The sequence below is a fragment of the Aythya marila genome (genome assembly GCF_965140915.1).
Source record: "Aythya marila genome assembly, chromosome: 3".
Taxonomy (NCBI): domain Eukaryota; kingdom Metazoa; phylum Chordata; class Aves; order Anseriformes; family Anatidae; genus Aythya; species Aythya marila.
This window is the reverse complement of record NC_139044.1, coordinates 13214334-13234784: the sequence shown is the minus strand read 5'-3', so window position 1 is coordinate 13234784 and position 20451 is coordinate 13214334. Positions and strand designations below refer to the sequence as shown.

General features: G+C 44.0%; 1 protein-coding gene across 1 annotated transcript; it reads left to right on the top strand.

The window, feature by feature from the left end:
- Positions 1–1682: 1682 nt before the first annotated feature.
- SLC22A7 (solute carrier family 22 member 7) lies at positions 1683–19203 on the top strand. The gene is made up of 10 exons (XM_082755902.1): positions 1683–2136; positions 4810–4913; positions 9754–9908; positions 11366–11534; positions 13316–13433; positions 16470–16579; positions 16667–16881; positions 17391–17499; positions 18304–18510; positions 18698–19203. Exons 1-10 carry the CDS (start codon positions 1759–1761, stop codon positions 18759–18761), a joined length of 1629 nt encoding a protein of 542 aa, XP_082612028.1. The 5' UTR covers positions 1683–1758; the 3' UTR covers positions 18762–19203.
- Positions 19204–20451: the final 1248 nt, after the last annotated feature.

The following is a 20451-nucleotide window of genomic DNA, read 5'->3' as shown; positions in this document are numbered from 1 at the left end:
CATTTCAGGCAGGTCCTGGGTCTAATCAACCAAGTGGTAGGGCATAGCCATGGCATTTGTACACATGGTGATCATTAACTGTATCTGGTGACTGGTTAAATGAACGTGTTTGGGTTAGAGAAGAACAGCAGTAAAATAATGTATGTTTTTAGCAATTGCACTATGAATAGGAGAGCCCCAGGAGTTGCAGCGCAATGAACTGTAACCTCATTTCTGACGAGGAGGCTAGGCCTGCTTTGTAGTTTAAATATGCAAGAGCATATCGACGAGAGTTCCTGTTCCTTGCTCTTGGAAGACCAGTGGTGAAGAAAAACAATTTGCCCTTTAGTTCCTTCAGCTTAAACTGTAACTCTGGAGGGACGGTGCTGTTGGGTGCCCCGGCTCCATTCCTGCTTGCTTCCCCCACGCTCACCCCAGGATAAGCACTGAAATGCTTTGTGGCAAAGACTGGGTCAGCATGTTAGTTAAACATGGATGGCCAGGAATGCTGCTGAGACAACCAAAGATCTCCTCAGGTCACAGCGTGGTGTCCTTTGCCTTATAAACTTTGAGGGAAGGGTCCTGGAGGCTCCTCAATAGAGAGTCAGGGTAAAGCCCCCTCTCCCACTGATCCCAGTTTAACCTATCCTGATCCCACCCCTTTTCCAAAGCCTGCTCAGTAGTGGGGCAGGGAGCTGCATCTATTTTGTCTTCAAGTGCCAGTGATCCTCCATCCAGATCTCTGCTGGCCGTGGAAGACATTGTGCAGCTCCTTGTAATTTTGGCAGGCCTGGGGCACCTGGAGCTGCTGGATTTCTTTTTATTTCTGGCTCATGAACCATGTTGTGTGTGTGTGAAGCAAGCTGTGCCAGCTGTTACTGCATCTTCCCAGCTGCTGCATTTTCTAGGCATTGTTTCTATAATTCTAAAAAAAAAAAAAAGTCACCTCTGGCTGAGTAAAGAGCCCCTGTTCCTGGTTAAGAACGTATGAGGAGTGGAAAACTCAAATTAAAGACCCATCTCTTCAAAGAACCCATTTCTGGTGGTGAAGGAAGAAATGTGGTGCAAGGCCTGTGTGGTGGTGGCAGCAGTACCTCTGGTCCTGTCAAGGGCTGTAGGTCCCTCACTTTTGGGCTGTTGCACTGGTCCCCATCCAATTGGTCTCTATCTGGAGACCGATCTTTTATCTCTTATCTCTTCTGGATATCCTCTCACCTCTCCATACTCCCTGCTCCCATGAGGTCATGACTTGAGACAAGCCATGCTAAAAACACACAGCTGATGCACAGCAAGCAGGCTTTGGTGCCCACAGACACAGTGAGTCACCCCTGGTCTCCTGGGGACCTAATTCATGTCCAGCTGGGCCAGCTGGTGATCAGCTCACGAGGCAGAGCTTATTGCAGTGCCTGAGAGGCAGGCAGTGTGTGGCACCCCCAAACCATAAATCATGGCTATTCCCACAGCCTCCTTTCCTAATGTGGATCTCCCTCTCAAAAACCACAATGGGAAGAAAGGGCTCTAAAAAGAGAAGGTGCCTTGTGCTGGGTCCACTTGAAATGGATGTGCTGTGTGCACACAGGATGATTTCGTTGGCTTTACCCCAAATGGACAGTTTTACTGTGACTTTTGACAACCTTTCAGTGAGGTCTCAAAGTCCAAGGGAGTGGCTGTATGAAAAGCCATGGGAAGCTGAGCTCCAAAGACAGAGACCGCTTCTCAAGCTCATGTTGCTGCTCCTTGGTACATAGCTACTCTGAATGAGCAAACTCCGTAGAAAAGATGAAATTTGAAGATCTCTTGCTGGAAATTGGTGGCTTTGGCAGATTCCAGATTTTGATTTTGTTTGTACTATGCCTCGCAAGAATCAACCTTCCCATGCATTTTCTGCTGCACAGCTTTCTTGCTGCTACCCCCTCTCATCACTGTGCAATTCCACACCAAGAGGCATTTGTGAACCTCACCATGGAGGAAATTCTGCTCATCAGCATCCCCCGGGAGCCTGATGGCACCTTCAGGTCCTGTGAGATGTTCTCACAGCCTCAGTTTCACCTGCTTCTCAATTCTTCTCTGCAACCAGAAAACGACTCCGTCATCCAGAACTGCCAGCATGGATGGGTCTATGACCACTCACAGTTCACCTCCACCATCTCTACCCAGGTAACCCCTGGTCTGTGATCTAGATGAAAATGAAATCAGCTTTGAGAAGTAGATGGAGAGATGTTAGGTGCACCAAATCAAAAGGGAATCTTTGCATTTTAACCAGTGGAAGTTACTTGTTTAGCGAAGATGACCTGCGATGGGGAAGCTCTCTGAAGTTCAGTTAGTCATCAACATTTCTCATAACAAGCATTTGATTTCTTTGGGTGATAGAGAGTGGTGCTGTGGGGAGGAGAGACACATCAGATTTTCTCTGCTTGGGCCATGTGGAATTTGCACAAGATTACAACTATAAGGATTTCATCTTAGCCCGTGACTTACTTTCATGATTCTCCTAACACTTTGTTACTTGTCTTCCTCTGTCGGCCTCTCCTCCCTGATCTCCTGCTTCCCCCTCTTCTCCCAGAGATCATACTGCCTCTCTTACTGTCCCCCCTTGTCTTATCTCTGCCCCTTTGGCATAGCTTTGGTGTTTCACATTTGTTGAGCATGTAGCCTAGCTGGGAAGATGAACAGGACAGAGGGAGAAATGAGGCAGAGGAGTAGCATGCTCACCATGCCACCCAGCCACTGACTAGGAAGTGCTTGAGCTCATGGGGCACCCTGGGGATGAGGCAGCCAGCAGGCATGGGGCTGGTAGGGATGGATAGGCCAGGTGCACATAGGATATGGAGAACAAAATTCAAGGCTCTCCCAGATCAGAGCCCAAAAGAAGTAGGGTTTGTGGCGAGGCAAGGACGATGCTTCAGGAGCAAGATGGTGATCAGCTCACAGCAGGCACTCAGCAGACCAGGGATAAGCCCCCTGGAGACACTGAGGACATCACCCAGCCCAGTACCAGCTCCATCCTCATGCTAGCAGAGGAGGTTCAGCAGCCATAGAGTGGAGATCCCATGGCAAAAGGTTGGATGAACATGGCCTTGATGGGAAGGCAGGGAATCCTGGTAGCAGGTGCCCATCATCCCCATCAGTAGAGTGAGGGCTTTGCTGCATCACCCCTTCTGAAAAGCTGTTGACTCCCAGTGTCCTTATCCCCCTGGAAAACATTTCACAAGTTTAGGAGTCCATCAGTCCAACTACCAGCAGTGTTTCTCGCCATCAGCCAAGAAATGTGCTCTCAAAGGGCCTCCTGCTGAGGTGCAGCACTCTGGCCAGGCATAACCTTGAGCCTGCCCAAGGTCCCTGCCCATCAAACATTAACTACCAGCCTTTTGAAATGCTCTGCTAGGGCTGATAGTGATACCTCTGGGTATTAATACTTTACTTGCAGGCTGTGGTTTTCTTTCCTTGAAAGGCAACCCAAAGCATGGTAGATCTGAGGGGACATTTGGTCTGACAGAAGGCCGATGGATCCTAACCTAGAGCCAATGCCTCCTCCCTACCACCTACCACCTCCAGTTTTAGCAGGCACTGAGGTGAGATGGGCACCAGGTCTGCATCTGATTTCTACACTGTTTCAGGGAGAAAGGTGTAAAGCACCCTTGGAGGAAAAGGCAGGAAAGGTGCTCAGCAGCAGAGGTGCTGGGCTCAGAGCCTCGTGACACCACATTCAAGGTGCAGTGGCCTCGGGCCATGTTCAAAGGGCCACGGCCTCCTCTGGAGTCTTGTGCTTGCAGCCAGAAAGGTTGCTCAAGGTCTGGCCAGCTCTGTCAGAGACACTGCAAGGCTGGGTTGATGATTAAGTTTAGTTTTATCAAGTTACACTCATATGGAAAATTAACTCTGCAGCTTGGCCACAACATTCTGTAATGATTAGCGACATTTGCACCTCCAAGAAAGTAAAATGATGCTCATTAACTGAGTTAAAAAGAATGCCTAGACCACTCTCTTCATAAGAAATCAGTAAGTTAGCCTCAGGAGCTAGTGTTGAGTCCAACTCCTCCTCTGCCTTCTTTCTACCCTGCACAGACAACTTTGAGGAAATTGGCCAGGGCAACAGTAACTGGATATCAGCACACATGGAATCATAGAATGATCTAGGTTGGAAAAGACCTTCAAGATCATCAAGCCCAAATATCAGCACAACCTACTGAGTCCCATCACTAAACCATGTTTCTTAGTGCTATGTCCGCACGTCTCTCAAAATACCTCCAGGATAGGGACTCCACCACTGCCCTGGGCAGCCTGTTATAATACCTGAACATCTTCTCCATGAAGAAATTCTTAGTGTCCAATCTAAACTTCCCCTGGTGCAACCTGAGACCATTTCCTTGGATCCTATCACATCCTAAGGTCACTGCAGTGTGGCACCCTGCAGATGTCCATCTGGCCAGGTCTGTCCCCGAAGCATCAGGAGTATGATGGAGAAGCTAGCAGAGAAATGCAACAAGGCAGGTTGAGAACAGCTATCACAAGGGTCAGGAGAGAAAAAAAGGGATCTCTTCATGATGGAGGGGTACCCAGGGAAGCTTTCTGATGCTCAGCTAGTGTCCACAGAGAGGTTGTCACAGTGGGGCTTAACAGCTGGAAGCCTCTGAGCTTTGTAGGTTGCCATTTTACATTTTTCAGGACTCTGGCACTGTCCTATCAGCTGCTCCATGCACAATTCTACATCTCAAACAGATTTGGCTAATATGAATTGGAACAGGAGATAGCTATCACTGGAGGGAAAAGGTGAGAATGGAGACAGAAGCTGAACTGGGCACTAAGTGTCATTTTGGACTTGTGTTTCAGTGGGACCTCGTCTGTGAGCAGCGTGGACTGAACCAGGCAACTGCCACCTTCTTCTTCATTGGCGTCACAATCGGGGCTGTGGTGTTTGGATACCTTTCAGACAGGTTTGACCCCTTTCAGGCTGTTCCTTCAGGGCTTCAATTTCAATGAAAAGGCCTTCACAAACCTGTGATGTGCAAAAGGCAACCATAGGGGCAGAGAAAGGAGAGAACACAATCACAAAGGGAGAATTCAGCCTTTCACATGAAAACTGGAGTAAAGCCATAACTGAGGAGCAATGCAGGGGCTAAATGCTGAGTGATGGCCAACAACTGATTCATGGGGCAGCCAGTTAGGAGCCCACCAGAGAAGCAGCTCTCTGGCCATAGTTAGGAGTAAGGTGCACTGCAACAATAACATTGACCCACAACATTGGGGTCAGCATCACTGTAGGAACAGTAGAAACTAAAAATATCCACTGTCTATGGGACCTATTTTAGGAAAAATAGCTGCCTAAAAAGGAGAAAGCTGGTTAAAACAAACAAAGAAACAAACAAAAAAGTTAAATCATTGCAAGTTATCTGGAAATTGTCTAAGTCACACAGGGGTCAAAGTAAATGCATGCCATGTCTGAAACAGATTTTCAAGAAAGAAAAAAAATGACTTGTCATTACAAGAGAAGCAGGTAAAAGAGGTTGCTATAAGCAGGGAGGCTTTCCTTGAGGAAGAGCTAGGGCAATGCCTTGATGAGGAAAATAGGAACAAATCTGCTCTCTCTTGTTAAATGTTAGAATGTGATAATGTAAACTTGAAAAAAAGTCTGAGTAACAACCTAGAAAGGTCATAAATTAAGAAATTAAGTATTTTTGCAAATAGCAGAAGCAGGAAACCTACCAGGGAATACGCAGAGCAAGCAAGCAAGCAGGATGTGCCATTCAGTCTACACTATTCAATATTTAATGTCTGAGCTTCCTGTGCAGGAAACTATTTGATTCCTTCCCAGCTTCTTTCCTCTGGGAGTAAACAAGCATTAGGGTGAAGCAGGCTACAAGATCACTGTATAGCAGAGGGAAACCGGCTTCCCAGTATGAAGCTCCCAGTTACTTCTGTATCTTTGATATCTTTGCTTATATCTGTATATTTCTGTGAGGACTCAAGACATCCAGCTGGCCTTCAGTGTGTCTTGACTTTGTGTCTAAAAAGGCTTGATAGCACTTTTGGAGGTGAAAAAAAAAAAAACAGAATTGGGAAAAGAAGTTAGACAAATTAAGGCAGAGAAGAGCTTTATGTTAGAGCAAAATGAAAAATAAACTGTTTTGTTTGTTTGTTTGTGTTTTGAAAGTGGATTGTAGGGGGAAAGAGCCAGTCGATGATTAAGTGATAAAAGGAGCAACAACAGGGCTGTGGTGTGAGACATAACTGAGTTCGTGCTCACAGAGAGGGAACACACAGCAACAGGTGTTGGAGCTGGAGCCTTCTCAAGAGAAGACCTGCCTTGAAATGAGCTGGTAGAAGAAGGCATGGAGAAAATTCACACAATGAACAATAGTAAACTGCCAGGACCAGGGAGTGGTCATCCCACAGTCCTACAGGACCCTTAGGATGGAAAAACTGAAATATTGTTGGCATTGTGTGACCTCCACAGCAGAGGACTAGGAAGGTATGATGTATCGAATCAGTTTTTAAACCAGTCCCCAAGAAAGATCTTGGGAACTAGCAGCCAGGCAGCCTGGCATCTAGCTATATTGGGCAAATTGGCTCAGAAACTGTACTGAACAACTGAGCCAGTGGCCACATGACTTTTTTCTCTTTTGCACAAGATTCATACTTTACAAGCAGGCTGTATTTCTTTGAAGATGCTAACAGATACGTGAACAAAGAAGATATCATCTACTTGGATTTCAAGAAGTTTCCTTACAAAAGGCTTCTAAAGAAACTGAGCTGCCCTGCAGTAAGAAAGAAGGTCCCTGCTTGGCTAAATAATTGATCAAAAGCTGGGAAAGAGAAGAGAGGTGTAAGTGTTCAGTTGTCACGATGAAGGAACACCTCTGGGGACCTGATAATTGGATATGTGTGCTTTTCAGCATTTTTCTAAATGATCTGGAAAAGGAGAAAGCAGGGAGGTGAGGCTGAGAGACCAAGCTGGGCAAGACAACCTCTGAGCATGGAGAACTGCAGAAGGATCTTACAAAGCCCAGTGAGTGGATGGGAGCATTAGAAGACAATTTCAGGGTAGATTAATATTTAAAATAAATAAATAAATTATAATTTCATATGTAAAATAGAGGCCTCTGAGCTGACCACAGCTGCTCAGGAGCAAGACTTTGGGGTATGATAGAAAGCTTCAGGCAAACATCTTCTCAGCAATGTGTAGTGGCTGGGGAAGCAAATTTAAAAGTAAGAATTATCAGGAAAGGAATAGAAAGTTAAAGAGAACGTCACCATGCAGAAACATGCATATGTATGGTGGTCCTGTATCCTGAATACCATGTGTAGTTTTGATTTCCTTCTCCCCATCTCTAAAGGTTATAGTAGAAGTTGAGAAAATTTGAAGAAGGCAACAAAAAAGACTAAGTTTTGGCTTGACTTCCAATTAGTCAGACAGGGTAAAGTGGCAGGTAAAGAGGGTTTGATATGTGCTTGTGAGCAGCCCTGAGCAGAGCTGACTGCACTGCCCTGCTGAGCTACCTGGGCACAGGCCCTGCAAGAGAGCAGGTCACATCAGGGGATGGTGCTGGGAGCAGGGCACCCAGTAAATTTGCAGGAAATTTGGCAGATCCTTTTTCCTGTATCAAGTGGGAAGGGTCCTTACCTTGCTCAGCTTTTCTTCTGTTTGGCTCTTCACACATTCTTGGTGTGGGGTTGAGCCAAAACTCCTAAGCAAGCTCAGAGTTTAAGCATGTTTGTGCCCTGATTTGCCTCCCCTGAAGGTGGTTTGCCAGGAGCTGCTGGTGGAAGGACAAGTATAGTATTGGCTCCAGAAGCACCAGGGAAGGGGCCTGGGACTGACAGAGTGGGGATGGGAAAGAAGAGGAGAAGTTATGAAAGAGCAGGTCATGCTACATCCCATAAACCACAGCAAATGTATCGAGCACTTTGTGTTGGTTCCCCATGGCACTCCAGATACAGCAACCAGTCTCCAGTCACAGACTGTTTTTGGAAATCCCACTATTCTGAATCAGTCGGAACTTTCTGGTCATCCATTTGACTTCTCCCCCAGTGAATTTCCACAGGCTATGAGCATTATCTTTACAAAAGCCATGCTGATTCTTGCACTATTTACTTACCTGCGTGTCTAAGAGTTCTTTTATCATTATTTTTATCCATTTTATCAGTATCAATGCTAGATCTGTTAAACCCCAGATGTCATGCCCCACACCTTTGTAAGACACCATAAAAGCTGATGTCCCCTTAGCAACCTTCATTTTCTCTAACAGAGAAGAGGTCCCACTTGCCCTAATCATAATGCAGTTATTTCATCTCTAGTGCTTTGGGGTGAAAATCTGGCATTTTGCTACACTCATGGTTCATTTTGTTCTAAGATCCTACAGACACTTGCATGTGAGAACACCTCTGCTGTCAATTTTTACCCTGCTAAACCCTCCAAGCACCTTTACTGTGAACATACATATGCAAAAAAAATAAAAATAAAAAAATCTGTTATTGCCTGCTCTTTTCCAAACACTCCTTTTATGCCTCGTCCTTGTACCTCACTGGCTGTGTGATGCTTTGGCAGACTTCCAGATTGGGATATTTATGAAAATGGCTTTTTTATTCTTTTTTATGCTTGCGCAGTTTGCTCCTTTTATTATATTTTCCACATTTAATCATTCAGAGGTTGCTCTTTTCCAAATCTTTCTCTCTGAAGACAGTTTTAACCGCATTATTTCTAGCAGCCTTCCTGTAGCCTGCAGTTCAATCCTGCCAGCTTCCCTCTGGTTTCCTTAGCAGGTGGCATGCATTTGCTGAGAGAGTCTAGTAATGGATCCATAAATAGCTGCCTTGTGCCCTGCAGAGAATTTTATGTTTTGATATGCTTCTTGCTGCATTTTTGAGGTATATCTTAATTTCAGAAATGTACCTTCTTTCCTAAGCAGTTACACTTTTGGAAACTGGATCCAGTTTAGGTGGTTTTCTGGATGTTTGCTGCTCTGATCCAGCTGCATTACAATGGCTTTTGCAGACTGGATCTGTTTACATTTCAAAGCAGATCCAGCAAACTGCCTAGGCCAATGCCACAAGTCATTTCTTCTACAGTAGATTCATTAACTAGCTGCTGCATGAAGTCACCTGTGATAACTCTTAAGAATGTTTTTGTGGCATTGTGTCCCAGCACATAATTTTCCCCCACCAGGGTAATGGTCTTTGCCACCATCCTTATCAGGTGGCCACTAGGAGAATGTCAGAATCAGGCCAGGGTTTCAGTCCCTATAGACTGAATGTTACCCATTGACACAAATGTAATTTAATTTATTTTTTTAATTTCTATTATTTTTTTAAATTTTTTAAATTTTCACAGTGCTCTCCCCCTCCTCCTCCTTGGGAGCAGGAGCAGCATCTGGTTCAAAGGGGATGATGGAAAGAGGAGGAGTGGGGACAGCTGTTGGAAGGTGTGGGCTGTGCCAACAACATGAATTTTCAATCTGGCATCTCTTCTTTTCATGGTGCTGTTGAATGGGGAGCCCAATATATGTATATACATATATTTTTGATAATTGTTGCTCTGTCCATTTGCAAGACTTGTGCCTGGTGCTCAGAGGGCAGGCTGACTGTCTGTAGGGGATCACATTACTGCAGCACTGTCTATACCCAGAGCAGTTTCCCCCACTCTGAGGCATCATGTAGTCTTTGCAGAGCAGGTGATATTTTCACTGACCTCCTCGAGTCTCTCATTTCGCCATTTCAAACCCTTCTCCTGGACCAGGTTTCCATCCTGTAAGTAACCCACGACTGTGCTTGCGGCAGGTTCGGTCGGAAATCCATGCTCATGCTGTCGCTTGTGTTCTCTGTCATATTCGGGATGCTGAGCGCCGCCTCCGTCTCCTACAGCATGCTGGCCATCACACGGACCCTCACCGGGATGGCCCTGAGCGGCCTCTCCCTGATTGTATTGCCTCTGGGTAAGTGTGGGAGGTTTGGAGGTTTGCAGGGACTTGTGCAGCATGCAGGCAGGATTTCAGCATGGGCAGCCAAAAGAACAACCCTCTTGGGAAGATCCAAGCATTACAATTTAGTCCAGTTAATGCTTTAGCAGTCTCGTCAGAATATAACAACCACTTATTAGTACTTCTGTTCCAGCATTAACACTTATAATCCATGCTGCCCAATTCCTGTTAAGCATCATTAGCCGTGCAGAGAAAGCCATGGACAAATTATTGTCCCTTATTCTCTGATACAGGGTTCTCAGCCTTCAAACACAATTAGGAAAATTCATCCGTGTGCCATGTCCTCAGCAGGAGCAGGACGGTGTGTCATTCGCAGGGTGTTTCTTCCTCCCCAGTCTTGAATTTTGTTTTCATTATGTTCCTGACCCATATTTTTAGAAAGGACAGGAGAAAGAACCAAAAAATAAAGTAAAAATAAAAAATAAAATAAAATAAAATAAAATAAAATAAAATAAAATAAAATAAAATAAAATAAAATAAAATAAAATAAAATAAAATAAAATAAAATAAAATAAAATAAAATAAAATAAAATAATATATATATGTATATATTTAATCACTCAAAGCTAGACAAAACTGAATCCGGAGACTTTAATTACTTTGATAATTAAAACAAGCTCCAAACTCCAAGCTACCCAGCAGAGCATAGGATGACTTTATAGCTACAGTTAGGACATACTAGGCAAGAGTCACTGTACTGTAGAGCAAGCTAAAGGTGCAGCAAAAATTTCCAGAATTTTTGCAGATACAGCCAAAATCAAGTTAAAAAGGCTTCAGGAGTGGACAAGGCCACACAAGACATTACATGTCCCAAGGCCTGCTATGGGAAGGACATTTATGATTGTTTGATGCTGTAGCAAGATGTCAGGATCTCAGGATCTTTAGAGGAAAATGGGCTTTTAGTTCACACGCAGAAACAAGGAGACCACCATTTGTTCTGGTTTTATATGTGCATTAGTATATGCTCTCCATGAAGGTGTATTCAGCTTAATATATTTTTTAATCTGGAATAATGTGTGGGCAGAGAAACTAGGAAATAGGAAACTAGGAAACTAGGCAGACAAAATACAGCTGAATAGTAAGGAAAAAAAAAAGAGTTTGATGAAGAAGACCACTTGAATGCTACTGAACAGGATAAAAATGTATCATCTAAGGGGTTTTAGCACCATTTTTTTTATTACTGTATATCCAGTATTTCTTCTAAGGTTTTACTTTAGTTGCCTACAGCTTTGTGGGAGGTTAAGCATTGTGGATGAATGTTTAAAATGTGCAAAATGTCGGCCAAGCAGCAGAATTCTCCTGGAGGAAAAGACCAGGGACATTGTCTCACTTTGCACTTCTTACAAAGTCCCGCAGACCCTTCCCAGGAGAAGTCCTGTGTGTCCCCGCTGAACGCTGCCTCCCTCTTGCAGGGATGGAGTGGGTGGACATAGAGCACCGCACCTTCTCTGGGGTCCTGACCAGCATCTTCTGGAGCATCGGGAACATGCTGCTGGCCTTGATAGCTTACATGGTGAGAGAATGGCACTGGCTCTTAGTCGCCGTAACAGGACCTTGTCTTCTGAGCATTATCTACCTGTGGTGAGTGCTGCGCCCTGCAGCCTGTGGGCTGTGGTTTGCTTCCCCTGCCCTGTGAGCATGTCAAATATCACAGTGCTGGCCCTGGAATAGCAGGCCTTGAAAACTGAAGTGGCTTGGGTTTCATCTCTCCTCACCTCTGCCAAGGTCAGGAGCCAAGGGTGCACCATGGCTTTGGGAACATCGAGGAGGCAGGACTGAGGCTGAGGCCAGGCACAGGTCTTTGCATTTCCCATGGCCATTCTCAGATGTGTGAGCATTCTAACTGGTCAAATACCTCAGCTTTCTGTGGGCTATTTCCCACCTGTAACTTTAAGGAATATCTGACGTCTCTTAAACCTCACAATGGAGAGATGGTCTATTTAATCAAATAAATTATTTTTCTTCTTTTTTTTTTTTTCCTTTCACATAGCAAGACTGACTAAAATATACAGCTGATTCACTGATACTGTAGTGTGAAGTATGTTAGATTAGTTTATTCAAAGACACAAAACAGTTCTTTGCATGAGCAACTCCATTTCCTAGGTGGACAGATGTCCCTTGTTGAAATCAGCAGAGATATTTCCACAACTGCATAGACCTACCAACAAATAATACTAATGAAAAAGGGGATAGAAACTGATGCTGTTGTTAAACAATGGCTCAAAAATAGATGTAGCCTTTCACCAGTGATTAATGCTTTCTGGCAGAGTGTATCATCTGGTATTTTGCTGATCAAGTACAGCACAAAAATATGTGTTCCGCTGGCTTTTTAGTTTGAGGTTTTTTGCTCTTTTTCGAGGACAACTAGCTGTAAAAAAATGAATCCTGAGAAATGTTGAAATTCATATAAATACATTTTGACCCACCCTTTGAAGGATAACTTTCCTTTTTTTCTCTCTCTCTCTTTTGTTAATGCCTTTTATGGAGATGAGTTCTCCAACAAAATATACTGTAGTCTGATCAAAATTCAAGCACCCAAGAAGTCAGTGATTGTCGGATAATTAAAAGTCCATGGAGTATGGAATCAAAATCAAATTTAGCCCATTCCATGGATATTGTTGATATGGCACCACAACTCAGTTGAGACATTAGACAACCAAATGACATAATATCCTCTGGAGATAGTGACAAGGAGTGCAAAATGCTATTTTTCATTCTTTATATTTGCCAAAATATTAAAAGGTTATGGGAAGGAGTTGAAAACTTTCCAGAAGTCTAGTTCTGTAAATGTTTTTTTCTCCACGCATCCTTTTTCATCTACTGATTGACTAGATTGAATAGTTTATTAGTTTTACTGTAGCCTGACTTGGGGCACATAAATCACCAAGAGCTTATAGGGAACCGGTCACAGATCACTCCTCTGGAAGACCCCATTGAGAGATTCTGACAAATATGTGATCTCAGTAAACATCTTACTTACATATTTCTTCAAGCTTCTAAATTCTGTGTTTAGAGACACCCACCTGGTTTTGCCCAGAAGCTGCAAAAAAGCAAGCAGAGAAGCAGTGGCAGATTAGGGAATGAGTATTGCTTTAATGCTCACTGTCCATCCTGATGGTGAAGCAGCAGAAGTTGGGTCTCTCTTCTGCGAGGAACACGTGGCCCATATTGCCAAAATTTCTGTGGCAGAGTGTCAGGAAAGGATAAGCTCTTCCATTATTTCCGTAAGAGCAGAATAGCATGCATGTGTAAAGACAGTGTCCTTCTCACAGAGAAGATCCCCTGTCTTTGGCCAGGGCCATGTATGTGGGGTGGAAAACACAGAGTGCCAACAGGAATGCTGTCTTCTCTCCTCACACCAGGTGGGTCCCAGAGTCTGCCCGGTGGCTCATAGCCAACGGCAAAGTGAAACAAGCTCACAAGCACCTGCTTAGATGTGCAAGAATGAATGGGATGAAAGACTTCGCTCTCTCACCAGAGGTGAGAAACTGAAGATCCAGACACATATCCTTCCTCTTCCATTTCCTCTTTCTCTCTGTTTTAATTCTATTTTATACCTGAAGCAATGCTCACAGCCTGCAATGTGATCCACAGGGTGCCATAGTCCATTTTACTCTAGAAAGCACTTATACCCACTGCTAAAGAGAAAACATCAGCTCAGCTCACATAAAGACAGCATGTAGTTAGTGTATTTATTGCACTCAAGGTACTCTATGCAGTGATATCCAAAAATATAAAGGCTAGTCCACCTTAGGCTGGAGAAATAATCTTGTATTTACTGTACATGAGCAACTGGAAGATTGTTGGCTGTGCTGAAGTCAGAGCTCATGAAAATCCTTCACGGCCAGGCTTGGATGGCTGCACATCTGTCACCTCTGAATGATTAGTTCCACATGATTTAAGTCTTGACCTTCTCAAGAGTGACAAAGCTCAGCTGTGAAATCCAGTGGGTACAGAAGTTTGTGGCTCATTAAGCACTGATATTTTCTTTAATGTCCTCTGCTTTTTCTCTTACCAAAGGAGGAAGATGGGAAACCCCTGGCACAAGCACACGAGCCTTGTGTTTTGCCATCACGGTCCAGATATGCACACAGTGCTCCAGCATCCCCATCAGCCTCTTATCCTGGCCACTATGCCATTTTTAAACAGCAGTTTCTTAATATTTTTTTAAGAGGTGATTAGCCTCTTTGATTTACAATAGACATATGTTGTTTAATCATGTGAGAAACGATGAGTTTAGGTTGTGGCAGACAGGAGCTGAGTGTGACTCTTCCTTGCCTTTAATCAAGCCAGGAGCTCTGACTAAATGTGTAAAAATAACAAGTTATAACCTCATTCATTCAGCTTTGGCTTATGACTCTGTATTTCAGAGTGCAGCATCACCAGGAAGGACAAGGGATTGTACCCTCAAACTACTCTTAGGGTTAGGAAACATAGCTGGGGCTTCCCCACTATCATAGCCTTGCACCAGGTCACACTGGACCATGACCACTGGACCTTAATCAATAAAGGTTTGCAGTTGTGACACCTTGCTGGATTTATGAGGTTTATAGAAACATGCCTGTTTTCTCATCTGTATCCAAACATGCAAGCAACAGAGGACTGCCTGATTTAAGATTGCTTGATTGATTTGACCATGCTTCAGTGTGTTTTGATGGCTTATCATGATAACAACTGATTTTCCTTATTCAGAAGACTTTGATTCTGAGAGACATATAAATCTCCTGATAACTGCACATTACATTACTGATGTGCTCTCTACTGATGTGCTCTCATATTTAATAGCACTGCCTTATAGAACTCATTAAGCAATTTCCCAGTGTGATTTTTTTTTCAGTGTGAAAAGTTTTGTCACTCTTCCAAAAACTGCAAAGAATGAAAGTCTCATAGTATGCAACTAAACATAAAATCTTAGCTCTTGAACATGCTGTTACTTACAGCTATCCTCCTTCTTTTCCTAACATTATTTCATTCTGTACAATTCTTTTAAACCAGGGAGCTCTTTGAGCTGGGATTTCTCTTTTATTAGATATTTCCAAGCCCCCAGCCCCCCTAACTGTTCAGGACTGTGTTAACTGTAGGTGATGCTGAAAGCCTGCAGACTCCCTCACCCTCTTCCTCCCCAGCTATCACTGAACCATGTGCTTTTAAAATTTCTTGGGGATTCTTGCTGTTCTGGCTCTCCCAGTTGTCCTTCCACATGCTAGGAAATCTGGCCAACAATATGTAGTAGAAGATGTCTTCCATATTAATGTCCTATATTACCCAGTTAAATAGCAAATCATGCAACTTAAAGAGAGGACTGACTGCCATCAGGGTTACTTGAATCTCACATTGAAATTCTCAGCATTGCAGAAGTGGTCTGCTATCAGTGCTATAATTCATCCTTGGCATCTGGATGAAAAGATTTATTGTTTGCCTCTGAAAAAAGGCAAAAGTAGAAAAAAAAAAAAAAAAAGTAGAAAAGGGAAAGAAAGAAAGTGGGTATACTGAAATAAAAGGAAAACGTGGGTTCAGCAAACCATTAGACAATGTGTGAAAGGATCATCCAAGGTTGCTAAACAGAATGACAGCTCATCTGGTTCAGAGTCCCTGAACTGCTGGAGGCAGTGGCATTTTGGGGGGGATATCTCTATGTACTTGCCCTGCTCTCTGTAGGCTCCACTGCAGGATGTGGTTGGAGACAAGGCACTGGAAATGACCCTCAGGCCCAAGACATTGCAGCACCTCTTCATACATCCAGCCAAGTTGCAGGTTCCCAGCATAAATCTGTGGCTGTGATTAACTCTTTATGCAAAAGCTTTGTTGTAGGCTTTGCTTTCTCTGAAGAGAATATTGATCTGAGAATACGCCACTAGTTAACCAAACTCTCTCCTCAAGGTTTCCTTAAAATTTTCCAATTTTAAAAGCCTTACCCCACATTGGCTGATGATTCTTGAGCATGGTGAAGCAAAGCCACATTGCCATCTCTCCCAAGGTTAGGTGTCCACATCATAGCTGTCTGCAGTCTCCTTTAGAGCCTTGCAATCTAATGAACAGAGTTGATGGAGTTTAGCATGTGATTCTTCTGACCAAATGCAGTTACTTGATGAAGAGGGATATAAAAATAATCGTACTTACATAAATGTGAGAAAAAAGCATACAGTTCACTGTTAGCTCCTGCCTGAGACCTGACTCCATGGAAGGCAACTACTTGGGGAATGGGGTGGAACTGGCCAATGCTGACTTTGCTAACATCACAATCTGCTGCAAGCCTTGTTGCCATGTGGGGTATGCAGGTAAGAAGGGATGAATAGGTGAAAAAGACGTCTAAATTGGTAGACAATCTATTAAATATTCTATGAAGACATGCCTCTGATAATATATGTCCAGAGAATTGTTCTGCAATAGGAATGTATGGAAAACTCAATGTGGTGATAGAGCTGGAAAAGATGAGGCTCCAGTCTCTCAAGAGTTTCATGTCTGGATCCTGAATGTACAGCATCTGAACTGTTTTCTTCTTTCTACCTCTCCCAGGCCCTCAGAACGATCACAACAGACAAAAAGCCAGGAGAGAGTTACTCCTACATCAGCTTGTTCAGGACACCAGTCCTGAGGAAGATTTCTCTGTGTTCTGGGGCAGTGTGGTAAGCAGTGTCACTTTGCGTACGGGATTTATCCTGTACTTGCCCAGATGGTTTTCCCTAATTCCCATCTCCACACACTCCTTGCAGGTTTGGTGTTGCCTTCTCTTACTACGGCATGAGCATGAAACTAACTGGCTTTGGGCTCAACATGTATCTCTCCCAGTTTGTCTTTGGCATCATTGAGATTCCAGCCAAGATAATCGTGTACGTGCTGGTGAATCGAATTGGACGACGGCAGAGTCAGGCATGGTCACTCATCCTGACTGGACTATGCATAGGAGCCAACATCATCATTCCCAAACGTGAGATGCTCTTCTGCTGTACACAGCACTTGCTAAAGGGGAGGTTTCCATTCCATGCAATGCTAGAGAGGGAGAACCATAGATCTTGTCCGCAGGCAACTCTGTATACAGATGCCCTCTGTCTTCAAGGGTGACAGTGGGACAAGGCTGCTAATATGGGCTAGCCCGTATATCTGGTGGCAAAAGGTGGTCTCCAGTCCCTGTGAAGTGGCTACAGAGGGTCCAGTTATGACGAGGTTAAGTGTCTTTATTACAGACAATGTCCAACGAGAAATGTTGGGACCTATCCTTTCATCAGTTCAGCTTCCACTCAGGATAACAGTCACCAAACTTTCAGACTTTGATTCAGACCTTGGATGCACTACCTCTAGGGATAGGAAGCTTCCTTTTCATTTATTTATTTATTTATTGTTGTAAGAGCATTGAACATTCGTTCCTTTTGCACAAGAAACCTTTTCCTAGCTGTTGCTCTTCAACCATTGTCATAAATGTCTTTTCTTTCTTCCCAGCCTTCACTTCCTTACGCTCTGTAGTAGCCATTACGGGCAAAGGTCTCTCAGAAGCTGCATTCACCACTGTCTTCTTGTACACCTCTGAGCTCTACCCCACCGTCCTGAGGTAAGAGATGCCACTGCCTGGGCGCACATCCAGACCCTCAGTGGGAATGTCACCCCTTGGTCTTTGGCATCAGCACAGCAAAAGATGCTGTTGGCTAGACTGCAGGACTGGTGCCTTGCCTCTAGAAGCAGCAGGTTCTAGGGATTACACATCATACTCCTGAGAAAGGGGCAGGGCAGGTGGGTTATGTGGACAGGGAAATGTACTGAAAGGTCAGGACTATTCTGTGTGGGCACATTTTTGAACTCAAGGGATCTGCACGCAGTAAAGTCTTAGCTCCCTGTGATAATCTGTCAGTAACTGCTAAAAGACCCAGGAAGTAATAATTTGAAATATCAGTTTTTATAAGGGACACATACTACCACATGAGTGGTAGCCTTTGATAGCCTTCTGGACATCAGATGATACTAAAGCAGGGATTAACTAGCCTTTCAGGAGGAAAAAGCCAGTTTATATGAAATATCCAGGTACTGGAGACATAAAATTAGGTGCAGTACCAGCATGGTTTGGGATGTAGCTAAGACTGGTGGAGGAAATCTTCTGTTTCTTGTGGAGGTTTCTGTTTGTTTTGTGAAAATCTGAGGGAAAAAAAATACAACGCATGGATTACTGCATGGATCATGGTTTATTTCACCTGTTTCTACCCAGAGTAGAGGACTACCCCTATAGTCCTCTGTCTTTCACTGGTCTGTTTTTTGTGGGAATGGTGCATACTTGAACCAGAGTTTGCAAGGTCTGGTATGAAAGAAGTACCTATATCTTTCTTGTGGTGGTCTCCACCACCATGGTCCCCTACCTTTCCAGGCAGAATGGGATGGGATACACATCCTTCGTGGCACGCCTCGGTGGGGCTTTGGCTCCACTCGTGTTCCTGCTGGATGAGGTGTGGAGGTCTCTGCCCGAGGTGACATACTGCGGCGTGGCAGTGTGCTGCGGCTCGGTGGCCTTCCTGCTCCCGGAGACACTCAATGTGAGCCTGCCTGAAGGCATCGAGGACATCGAGAAGACACAGTGAGTCAGCTCCATCCTGCCCTGCACGTGGAGTCTGATGAGAGGGGCATGGAGATGTCCCACTCTGCTGCCTCTAATTCCCCATCCATGGGTGGCAGCAGATCAAGGGACAGCCCAGCAGGGATCGGGACTGTTAGGCTTCTTGGTCTTCTGTCCATCAGCCTAAATGTGCCTTCTTTTCTTCCAGGGTGAAAGAGCCACTACAAACCAGTGCCCCTGAGGGCATGCCGTTACAGTCTCTTCTGAAGTGAGGGTCTCTGTGGGATAGCCACAGACACTGTGTAGGACTGCAAAACTGAGCCATGCTCTGACCTGCCAACTAAAGAGCCTTCACTATCCTCCTCGTCTCTCTCTGCAGGGAATTGAGGCTGAGGGTATAAAAGGAAGGAGGTGGATCATGAAACCAGCTGGAGGGAGCTAACCCCTCTCTGTAGTGTGGCCAGGAGCAAGAACACTCAGGTCTAATAGGGTCTGGACGTGCAAGGACCCTGTGCTTAGCTCTTCCAGTCTCTGGCCTTGATGGACTAGCAGCACCTTTCAGATTACTGCACAGCCTTCCAGAAACTACAGTCCATTGGTTTACAAGCCACAAGAAAACAGCAATAAAAAACACTGAGTGTGAATTGTACAAAAATAATAATATAAATAATGTCCAAAAAAAAAATAATTATCATCTGAAATAAATCTAACTGGATGGTGGATAAACCATAAACTGTAGCTACAAATATTTCTTGAATTTGGAAGTGGTCTGGAGATTTTCCACACTGAGGGTCAAAGCTAGCAAAAAGTACATGCAGTAATTCCACTGAGAATGGGATAATTCCAAGCATTTGTCCCAAATACACAAAGAAGTTTTTTTTTTCAGATTATTTACATCTAGTGTATATGTGATATCCATTAAGAAAAAAAAAATCATTACAGGAACTTTTGAATGTAATATTGAGTAATTCAGTAACGGATTTCATTCTGCTTATTGATCTAACACATTGATCTTAAGTTTAGGAAATGCCTTTGCATCTTGCACTTCTGCAAATAACAGAGACAAGGCACCAACTATAAATCTGGAACCCTGACAAAGAGCAGCTTTCTAAATTGGGAAGAGAGAATGGCCTCAGCATCTGAGTCCCAGACACACCATGATTCCCGGGGCTTTGATGTATTTTAAGCTAAGCCACGCACAGGTCTATTAGGATAACACAAACCAATGGCGTATCCGAAAACAGATGAGGAGCCCCATCAAATTCTAGGTCGAAGAGCGCCTCCTAGTAGAAACAAGCTGCATGGCAAAATTTCGTTCACTTTTGCTTTAAGCTAACAAAAGGAAAGCAAACCTCATCCTCAGAGTGAGACATATAATTTTGTGTATTATTTACGCCTCAAAGATTGGGTGAAATAACCATCCAAAATCCCTGAAAGAAAGAGCAATTCCCTATGTACTGCCTTGTGTTCACCAGAGGCAGATCATCGCTCTTATATCAGCAAGTTACAACACCCTGACATTAATAACATATCATAATATTCTTTCAGAAGTGCCATATGCAGAATACTTGTTTGAGATCCTTTTCAGAGTATTGCCCTAGCTACAGCAAGTATCTGAGGGAGATACCCCAAGGTGCTTTTGCAATGAGGGAGCATGCAACCTTTGATAGAAGAATGTGTTTATTAGTAGAAATTTATTATTTTGTACAAGCTTGATATCTCGCATTAGGTCACATTTTGCAGTTGCAGGTTTTCATATCTTTTCCATATACCTGCGAGTGCAATAAGTTATATTTGTAGTGTTGTCATCAGTTTTGGACCTGCAAATAGTACAGCCTCAACTTATATTATCCATCCTGCTAGCTGCCATCGGAACCAGAAAGGAAGTTTCTCCTGTGTTACCAGATGAACCTTAGCAGAATAATGTTGTAGCACTTTCTTCTGAGCCATCCAGGAGCAGGG